This window comes from Cyprinodon variegatus, unplaced genomic scaffold (genome assembly GCF_000732505.1).
Source record: "Cyprinodon variegatus isolate N-32 unplaced genomic scaffold, C_variegatus-1.0 Scaffold327, whole genome shotgun sequence".
Classification (NCBI taxonomy): Eukaryota; Metazoa; Chordata; class Actinopteri; order Cyprinodontiformes; family Cyprinodontidae; genus Cyprinodon; species Cyprinodon variegatus.
The window spans coordinates 10,166-21,261 of record NW_015150780.1 but is presented as its reverse complement, the minus strand read 5'-3'; the positions used below and the strand labels follow the sequence as shown (position 1 = coordinate 21,261).

Below are 11,096 nucleotides of genomic sequence, written 5' to 3'. Positions count from 1 at the left end.
TATGCTGGCCTGACGCGGCATGCTGAGCTGACAGAATACCGGATTGGTTGCAAACCATCCCCTGTATAAAAAAAAATGCATTTGTGTATGGAGGCACGTCAGGAGAGTCTCAAAAATCCTCACACAAACGCAGTAAGTTTAAAGACCACTGATACTTTGTAAATTGATTTATTATTGTTTATGGACCAGAAATATTTTGGCGAATCATCTGCTGTGCATGTGTGAATTTAGTATGCTGGCGTGAATCTTGCTGCGTGTCTGCGGAGCTTATCCTGTGCATATATGAATCACATATGTGTATTTGTGAAAATTGAGACCGATTTAGCTCCATAAATGTTAGAAATAAGAACAACTGACTAATTTCTTATCAAAGGCTTACATTAACTTTAAAACAAAGTGAATAGAAACTATATGTTTCTAGGAGCCAATATTGAGGTCAATATATTCCAAAATTTATTTTTTTGGCTGATATTGGACTGATTACCGATATTAATATTGGATCAGGGCAGCCTCAGCAAAAATACAAAGGCTATGAGAAGATACATGGAAGGAATTATTTCTTAATGACAAGTCACAGTTTGCAGCTTACACTGGATATAATAGAATCCTTGAACCTTCGTCTGGTATGAATTGTGCTGTTTCTAGAAATAAACCAAACAAATTTAAGGTAAAAGTCTACATCAGGGGCAACCAAACCGTGGCCCGGGAACTATAGCACATCCCTGGAATAAGTTCCCCTCAAAATTTAATAAAATTCAAGAGTAAAGCTTCTTTCTTGGCTAAACACAAGTATTACTACTAAAGCTTCAAAAGTCCTTTTACTTGCTTCCCATATCCCCAAGAATAGACCAAAAAAACATCTGTTAACCTATAAATCACTTAATGGCTTGCCTCCACAATACATTACAGACTTGTTTTCAATGGATTAACCACCAAGACCTTTCAGGCCATCTGGTTCGAGTCTACTTTCCATGCTCAGAACCAAATATTAGTTCTTTAGATACACTAATCTGGTAGAAATGCTCAGAAATCTGTAAACCCTAAAGCTGGGGTACCACTGGATGTGAAAATGGTGCACAAGTGCCGAGATACGGCTTCACCATGCTTTCCGTCTGGCACCATATTCCACAGGGAGCCTTGTCAGAGTGAAGCAACTCGGTGCGGTTGGACTCGGATCATGTCAGGATCCGAAAAAGCAGAAAAGGGCAAAGCTCTCAATATGGTCATGATATCTGGACCATGCCCAAAAGAACAACCTCCTGGATACAAGTGACTGAAACTAGCATTCTATGCAGGATGGCCCATCACTTTATTAGACATAGGCTGAGGAACTGGGACATGTCCCTTTGGGAGGAGGCCCAGGGGATAATCCAAGACAGTCTGGGGGGATTATGTCTCTGGGCTGGCCCTAAAATGCTGAAGGCTTTCCGCAGAGGACCTGAAGGAGATGTCTGCTGAGATTGATACCAATACAACCCAGTCCTGGATGAAGCAGAAGACAAGCACAAGGACAAGAATTTCTTTTTTTTTTTAAATCATTTTAATTATTCCCTTTATTATCTTTAATTATTAATATTTATTAATTATTTAATTACCTTTAAGCCACTGTATTGTATTTCTCTGTGTATGATGAAGTTTCTGTTTTTTGTGAATTTGGGTTGATAGACTGCCAAAAATCAACAATTGCGATTTATTTTACTTCTTTTTTACTTTGTACTAACCATAAGCATGTCGATTTTTCAATCCAGCTTTACATTGTTTCATGACCTTAAAAGCAGGTCTTTACTGTTACTGTTGTTTGGAAAAATGCTTACTTCTACTCTCATGTATGCTAATTGTCTGGACCTACTCTCAATTAACCTGCTACTATGGATGGAAATTTATGATATGGTATCGTTCTCATGATAAGTTTCTAGTCGTAATAAGAACTCTGATATATTGTCCAAACAAATTAGAATCAATGTTGATTAAAAACTAAAAACTGGGTGAATCTTTATTGTTACTTTTTTCCTGTTCTTCTCATAATTTTTTAATTGGGGATTTAAACTTAAAAACACATGATTACTTGCGGTTACAGTAAGATGTTTAGTGTTAACAATCATAATTCTTTATGCAACTAGTGTCCTGAAGAATCTGATTTGTGATTTCTTTGAAAATATTATTTAATATTGGGGGGCTATGATGGCTGTGGTATGCAGTCACAAGCATACAGATACCTAAGAAAGACCGTGAAGAAGTAATGGGCTTTTTTAATTATCACTTTTTTCGTAATTATCTTAGTATCACAAAATATTGTGATAAGATTTGGGGTTGAACCGTACTTGCCACCCAAATGTGCTACATAAATACACCTGCCTTAACTTGCCTTAATCAAGTGAATGCTGTGAATGCTTTCAGGTAGAAGAAAGGAGAGATAAACGGACCTAAATAAGAAATTTTTTTTTTTTTCCTGGTTTTTGTTTTTATTTAAAGATCTAATTTAAACTAAAAGTATACCCCTGTATTTCAACATGTGCACCACTGCACATTTATAATAGAAAACATTTTGTTGGAAGCAATAATTCAGATTTACAGAAAGAAAACAAGAAAATAAAAAGCTGGGGGAAGAAATTACATGAACTACATACTTTCTGTCATCTGACAGGAACTTTACATTGTTTGAACAAACTATTATATTTCCTTAGGTGCATGTTTGTGTAATTAAAGGTAAGGGAGACATCTGTTTACCTCCAAAGTATAATTATACTTCCAACTATGCATAAGTATGAATGTAACCATAGTTCTAAACATGCAGAAACATACATTACAGGGCAGTACTTGCACTGCAAACGGCATGCTACTGAAAAACTGAAAAAAAATAGTTAAAAAGAAGAATGTGCATACCTGTTATAACAAATAAAGCTCCTCTAATCTACATTGAATGCTTGATGTATGCTGTACAGCCCACACAAGTCAACACCAACACAGGTGATTTGTTCCAGGTAAGAAACCTGGAACAGATCACCCGCGGCAACCAGCTCCTGATGTTACACAATATAGAAAACAACTCAATTTTCCCAATAGTCAAGCCTCCCTACTTGAAAAATGTTTTGCTCTCTGTCTTTTAGTCTTTCCTCTTTGAAGTTAAACTTCACCTTAACACAAACACACTAATAAAACATTTAACTGGAGGCACTAAAACTGTAGATGAGACCTGACAGTTTTACAAGTTGCTCTCCTTCTTTTAAGGTTTGAAAAGTGAAGGGGGAAATCCTGTTGGATTTTGAAACCTTGTTCTGACAGAAATTTTTCTGCAGACATGACTAAATAAGCACTATTCAATTATAAGACTAGTTGCACCTTTTTTTTGTTACTGAAATTTCTTGCTTTGTGCAATCTTTGTGTGCATGCAAACTATTATCTTAATGCCGATAGTTATCCTAGTTATCTTAATNCATATATGTGCTGCTTTTTTTTTGGCCTGATTTCTAAAGGATTTATTGTTTTCTTCTTCCACTTACTTTATTAATAAATATCACAACAGTTTTAGTTAAACCAACAAAAACTATTACCAAATCAAAACATTAACTATTAAAAGGAAACAGAGCGGTAAAGCATGTGCTTTTTGTGATCACAAGGCATGGCTGTTGAAAGCATGAATGAATCGGTTAACACATCCATCGGTTGATGCACAACAATATCGACCCAAAATGAAGTGGCTTATGGTCCCGACTCTAATGTAGACTCTGTTTTAAATACTAGTCTTATATCACAGCCTCAATTTGACCCTGTTGTTAAAGTCACAACAACTCGGTCCAGTTACATCAGGATTAAACAAAAGCCTGCAAATATTGACAGATTATTTTATGCTCCAAATATGTTCAATTAAACCGTTGAATTGCAGTCTTCTGTGTGAATCTGCATGCATGCAGAGAGAGCGATTTGTCCTTTGTCCAACCCAAAACTTGCGCACTCCTTGTTAAAGACTCTTCTGGTGTGAATTTTCTGTTTAAGGACTTAAAATCCCCATTCTGAGGGCAAAAGGATACAGTAACAGAAAGTCAGTGTCATGGGTTGATGAGTTTGGACATGTCTGAGCCAAGATGTTGTCATGTGTTGGCAGGCAGAGCATAGGACTGCCTGGCAGACCCCTAACAGAGCTCATTGCAGTGTTCAAGGCCTTTCACACAAGCAGTTCTGTTTTCCTGTGCAGGAAAATCAAGGCATGTTCTGGCTCTGGCTGTTTCTGTTTATATTTTCAATCCCTAGCAACTCACTTTTCAAATTTTGTCCCTCTAAAATAATACTGTTCTATTTGAGGGTTTTGTTGTAGACCAACATAAATTAGTTCATCAAAGAGACATGGAAATTACATGTTAACATTTTCTTCAAAGAAAAAAAAAACTGCTACATGCATTTGTATTTATCAAAGGCTAGTCAATAATGTGCAGAAGCAAATTTGTTTGCAATTACATGTACTTTGGGGTAATTCACATCTATGGACTGAAAGCTTTGTTATTTCCTCTTTGCAAGAATAGCCGATGTCCAAATAAATTCAATCAAGAGCTTCTAAATGTGAATTTATTCTAGCTACAGACCATCATTAGGATTTAGCTCCAAACCTAAACTGGGAATCTGTGTTTAAATCCAATCTCATTGTGGTTCTGACTGTAGCTTTTGGGTTGTTTCCCTGCAAGAAGGTGAACCTTCACCCAAATCTATAGACTGTTGGCGCCTCTAACCTTTTTTCGCTTTCAAACCAGTCCAATATTCGTCTCCATTTTGATATCAACTCTGACCAGTCGCACTATCCTTTCAAAAGAAAAGCAATGCCGTGTTATGCTTGAGCCACCTTCATGTTTTAAAATAAGATGGTATAATCAGGATTATTGGCATCAGTTTTTCAACTTGCAACAGAATTCATCTTACCTTCTCCATGTTTGCTTTGTGTTCACAAAACGTGTAGCAGACTGTACTTCTCCCTTTAACACTGGCTCTCTGCTTTCATGAAGGAGAGATTTTTGGTTTGGATTGATCAGCTCTACATAGCATGTTGACATGTTGATTATTGCTATTTTATAGACTATATTATTACTATATTATATCATTACTAATTATATTATTGACATTGCATTGAGTATATGAGAGGCACATTTTCTAAACAGTTTTACTACATGACACTCATCTCATGGATGTTTTTCTGGGGCTCCCCATGTGAAACCTGTGGGTGGTGATGACAGAGAAACTAAATATTTCCTTTGTGTGTGTTATTTTACACTTTTTCTGCCCTGCCCCAGGGGAATAGCTAGCCTCCATTCAGGAAATTAACTGAAATTTAACTGCGCCTGTATCTCAGTGTATTTGTGTGTCTAACCTACCTAACAGCCTAAAAAGGCTGAACTTGTTTCTGCTTGAGAAAAAAAAACAAACAAAACAAAACAGTATCATCCCAAATTAACCAGTTAACTGTTTGGGTTTAAAATTTGGGTAAAACATTTAGAAATTAGTGATGGTAATGCAGAAGACCAAGTTTCTGTTTGTGTTGTTCTGGAGGCATTACATGCCTTCATTTTTTGTGAAATTCAAAAGTTCTTCTTCATTTTAGAGTATTTTAAGAGGGACCAGTCAAAAGAAAATGATTGATCAACTTCAAAACTAAAAAAAGGCTATAAACATGAACTAGGTTTCAGAAAGAGGATCCTTTGTCTGTTTTAAACTGTGCATGATTGCCATTGACAAGTTAAATACCCTAAAGGGATCAGAAAAGCGACCTGTGTGAGAGCACCCCCTGCTGACATCTAGAGGAGTTGCTGCAGGGCTGTAAACTGTAAAAGAGGCTGCAAAGAGCTTTATGAATTCCCGCCCACATCAACCTCCCCTTCCCGACTCAAAAACAAATAACGCACCAGCCAAACTCTACAATCAGTAAAAGTGGGGGAATCGGTAAACTTCAGCATAACGTTGATCTAATCCAATGAGAAGAATGATATTTGAATATCTGATAAAACCATGTGATTCATAGTTAATCATTTCAAAGGTCTAAGAGCAAACCTTTGGAAAACACAGGGGTGTGGCTTTAAAGCAGCCCGATCTCCTAAACAAGCAATATTGCCACATTTCCCATTACAGCTTTCATCTAAAACCTAAGATCTGGTTTCATTAGCCAGGAAACAGAAACTCAAGAGGAAGTCACATCAGCTGCACACAAACACAGAGCTCAGACGGAGATCGTAAACAGCTCTGTGTAAGTAAGAGCTCTTATTTTATTAAGGAAAAAATTTGTTATTTTAGAAGAGGCAATACTCTTAAATACTGTAACTCTAAAGATATACCAAACATTTGATTCCATTGGAATAGCCCGTCCTTTATGGTGTAGATTAAGCAACATTTTGTTTATGTCTAACTGGTAAGTGCAATTTTATGATTTATAAATTGATCTATAGTTGATTGAACTTATTGATCCTTTTGTTAAAAACGAGAATTTTATCTTCTAACAAGAGGCTCTTTCTTTGACAGGGCAAAATTTTTTAAACAAAATGCTGAATTGAAAGAGGAATATTATTGGATTGCATCACTATTTCTGCAAGACACAAATAAAAATCCTGTTTTTTTTTCTTCAAATCATCAAGTTTAGAAATTTTTATTTTCAAATACCTATACAATTAACATCTTTTTCTATGCAATTAATGCAAAGAAAAACACATTGAAACTTTGAAAATAGTATTTCTTTTGTCTGAGAAATGTCTTATCTTGTAAGATTACTGTTTACTGTAAGATTACTGTATTTTTTAGATTATATAAATAAAGTAACAGAATAGATACCACTGCTACAGCAAGATCATTTGATTATTTAAATTTGGTTACTTAATCCAGATTTTTAAAAATTTAAATGTTTTCACAGGATGAAGTTCACAGGAGGATTTCAGAGTTCATGTTTGGCTCTACTACTGATCTTGAGCTCGGCATCAGCGGTGCAAGTGCTTCAGAACATCAATGACCTTAAAAAACTCAACTTTGGTTCAACTGTGCCCAAACACAGTCTTTTGCTCCTGCACTGGTTTGCCAACGAAGTCAACATTGACAATAACAACATCATAAGCCTAACCTTCAACCCAGATCAAGGCGATTATGGATCACATCACTATGGAAACTACGAGAGGATGTTGGATCAATTACCTCTTGGAAACATCAGATATCGATATTTCACTGTGGGTAATCTCAATCAAGAGGCGTCGTCTGATCTCCCACCTTATGTGGTTCATCCACGAATTGAATATGAAGGCAGAAACAGGGATCGGATCATATTTAGAGTCAGGGAGCAGAATGTGGGTCGGCAAGTTAGGAACGTAATAGATAGAGTTTACATCACCCAGCATTTTGAGACATCTGATAATCAGGGGACAAGGTATGATCCAGTTAATACATATCAGGTTGCTTCTAGGCTTCTGAGACAGATCCGGCAATTTTCTGTGAATGAAAATGACTTGAACACCCTGACAAACCTCAGAGATCAGTTCAGAAGCAATGCTGATTATTCCCAACTTAGGATGATTAGAAACTCATGGGGTGACCTTGCTTGTCTAGGCTTATTCTTGTTCATTGTAATCCAGGAGAAGTACTCCTCTAACCAGCAACCTGACAACAGACGTCAGCCTTCTACGAAAAGAAAAACACAACCTGATTATGTTGTCAATATCCCAGAGGTTAGACCTAACCGACACTCTGAGGTGTCCATTAGAATCCCCCAGATTCAATGTGATGATATAACACTTAAGGTGGTGACAGGTTCAGGAGGAAAAGCCAGAATCATTTGGAAAAAAGCTCCAGTAGATGATTATAGAGGAGGCATGATGATTGCACTTTATAGCAATAATGTAGGGGAGGAACCACTGACTTATAAGTCTACTGGAAATGCAAGATCAGGCTTTTATGATACATCGGTACTGCTGAATGAGGGCCTGCAGGTCCGGCTTCATGAAAGGACAAAACTATGTTGTTTCTGGTCCCGACTTGGTGAGGAGATAAACAGAGGTCCAGAGTTTAAGAACTCCACAGCAGCAGTCAGCATAACAGGCTACAAAGCAAGCCTGCAACTGTTTGTAAAGGACGGCAAGGCTTGTGCTCGCTTATATGTGAAAACCTCTTTCATTGATTGGATGTTGAAATTCAAAGACTCCTGGGTTGGCTTCTACAGCTCTGAAGATAAAGGTACAAGAAACTATGAATGGTGGCAGTGGCAATGGGCACAGAAATTTGATAGAGCAGATTTGCGCGACTGTCCAGATAGTTTTGTTTTTGAGTATCACTCAAGTATGAAGATTGCTCCAGGAGTCCAAGCAAGATTCATATTTAATGGTGATGTAGAGAAAGCACGCACACCATGCTGGAAAGAATAAGACTGCAACAAAAGAGCAAAAGACAATCGTATTGCACTGAATTTTTTTTTATACAAAGCTGTTATTTGTGCTGTGTTCTGAATCATTTTGTACAGGATAATCATTTACAAGAAGCAGAAATTAAATTTTCTGTAAAGATAATCTCATGCTGTAAAAACATTCACTCACTGATTGCAAAATACTAGTTTAAGTTCTGCATATACATGTGTGCACAGAAGTGCTGAAGCGCAGTGTGTGGAAGATCCGGCCACAAGATAAGTTACATTTTGTGCAAATATGTGCACATGAACTGGGTTTCGTGATTGTCCTTTTTTGTGTGAAGTGCTTTTGTCAACACAGAAATAAAGTCAGAATCTGGTTAAAAAATATTATCTCTTTTGTAACACAAACAAATACCTTCTCTACTATAATACAGAGTTAATTGCTTAATGCATTTGCCCAATTTGAACATAAAAGTAACAAAACATTTCTGAATGTTTTAGGATTTTAACAGAACTCATGATCATACATTAAGAAATGCATGGGCTATGAAATGCTTTGCGAATGGTTGGTATTAAAACATTTTTAATAATTTTAGCAAAGAGCCCACACAAAGAAACAAAGCCACTTTCAAACACCTGATTTTCTGACGAAATTTAAATGAAGCCAAACACCAACACACACATTTTAACAAGGAAAAAAGGCCTAATTCCTGGTTACCACTCCTTTAACTCCAACTCAAACACAACTGTGATGGAAACTCTTTACGTTGTATAAGCAGAAACCTATTATAAAATAGTTTAAACTGCAGAATACTTGTTTGTTGTAGCATAATGGGCAAGTCTAGCAATGAAAATCAAGTAATGTATGTTTTGTTACTTTACAGAAAGTCTAAATACCTGGACTCGCATCAACAGATATTTTTTTCCTCCACACTTTAATCTATAAAAAAATTAAATCTAAAATTCACATCCTTTTTTGTAAAGAATAGGGTTCAGGTTGTTTTATTAGGGCAGTTTGAGCCTCCTTAGGTTGACCAACCCATTTGCAGGAAAGGCTATGCTAATGTTAGCTTCTTTTTTAAAAGATAATACTCCCAAGCATTATTTTACAGAACCTTGCTGCCAGTTTTATGGCCATAAAGTTAGCTATAATTACATTTACTGGATACAAAACCTACAATTCCAGTTTCTTACTCAACCACTTAGAAAAACATCCCAACTATTCAAACATAAAGTGAAATAATCAGACCTCTATCGAGTCTTATTATCTTAAAATGATAATTTGCAAGCAATCTCTAAGCAGACATACTTTTCAAGGAGCCCACATTTTTTCAGTTATTAATCTAAAGAATGTGCTTAGAGATGCATTACTGAAACAAACAAATGTAATGAAATGTTCTAATTGATCTAATGGCACCTAAAGAACAGAGCCACATTCCTTTCCTGGATGTTGTTTTCCTCTTTAAGTGTTGCACTGTCCAACCAACCACATTGGCATCTTCAGTTTTCTTTTCTAAGAATGACGTCAAAAATAATAAGACAACTACTACAACAAGTATAACAGATACTAACACAGACACATCAGTGATCAGAAAGTAGCTGACTATACAGGTAGGCTCCTTCAGTTAGTGACTCATATTAAGATTTGACTCTTTTTTTTTTTTCTGGTAAATATTATAGTAGATAAACATTTATTTTTTCCTCTCTATATCGGTTTTAAACAAGCACACGTGTTTAACTGTCAATTAAATTAGGCAGAATTAAGAGGTAGTTTATTTGTTATTGATATTGGGAAAAGAAAAGGTGATGATTCAATATTTGCCATCAGTTTTTCATTGCTGTTTTGCAACATTATTAATAAAAAATTCATTGGTGTGACACCATATCTGCAATATATTGAACAGCCACAAATTCAAGGGACTATGCATGTAAAGACAGACACAGAAACTGAATCTAAACATAAAATGCATGGTGGATGGAAACTAATGATTTGAATTGGTTTTTAAAGGCATGAAGATGCTGAAAAATATCTCAAGCCTTTGTGTAGCCGTGTTGGTCACTCTGAGCTCAGTGTACGCCGCACACAAACATTTGAACTCCAGGAGAGAGCTGGAAAAATGCTCCCTGTATAAACAGACAAACATTTTAGCACTGCTTTAATGGTTTGCCAATGAAGTTGATATTCAAAACAACAACATCATCGAGCTGACTTTTGATCCAGAGTCAGACTATGGATCACATTATTATGGAAACTTTGAAAGACTGTTGAATCCACTGCCAGAAAGATACCAGTACTACACAGTCGGTAACATTAATAAGGAAACATCAAAACCTCTACCATCTTGTGTAGTTGATGACAAGAGATGGAGTCCTCAATGGAACAAAGCTCTGATAATATTTAGAGTCAGAGAAGGCTACAGACAGATTGACCAAGTCTACATCACTCGGCATTATGATAGTCAGGGATCAGCTTACGATCCAGATCATACATATCAAGTGGCTGTCAACCTTTTAAGAGATTTAAGGAGGCATTCAACTAATGACATGGACTCTTCTGATGAGAGCACTGGAACAGGACCTTTTGGAAATGTATCTACTCCTCTGCAGGGATTTTCTAACAGACAAAGATACATGCCTCTTAATCCTACACATTATTCAAATCAAGATGAATGCAACTGGGTTTTACGTGGTAAAATAATTGGTATTGTTGTTATCTTCCTCATCATCATCATAATCGCAT

General features: G+C 36.3%; 1 protein-coding gene across 1 annotated transcript; it reads left to right on the top strand.

Moving 5' to 3' along the window:
- Window positions 1–5,927: 5,927 nt before the first annotated feature.
- Window positions 5,928–8,710, top strand: LOC107091157. The gene is made up of 2 exons (XM_015384927.1): window positions 5,928–6,224; window positions 6,878–8,710. The coding sequence occupies exon 2, from the start codon at window positions 6,882–6,884 to the stop codon at window positions 8,373–8,375; it is 1,494 nt and encodes a 497-aa protein (XP_015240413.1). The 5' UTR covers window positions 5,928–6,224; window positions 6,878–6,881; the 3' UTR covers window positions 8,376–8,710.
- The last annotated feature ends 2,386 nt before the right edge of the window (window positions 8,711–11,096 follow it).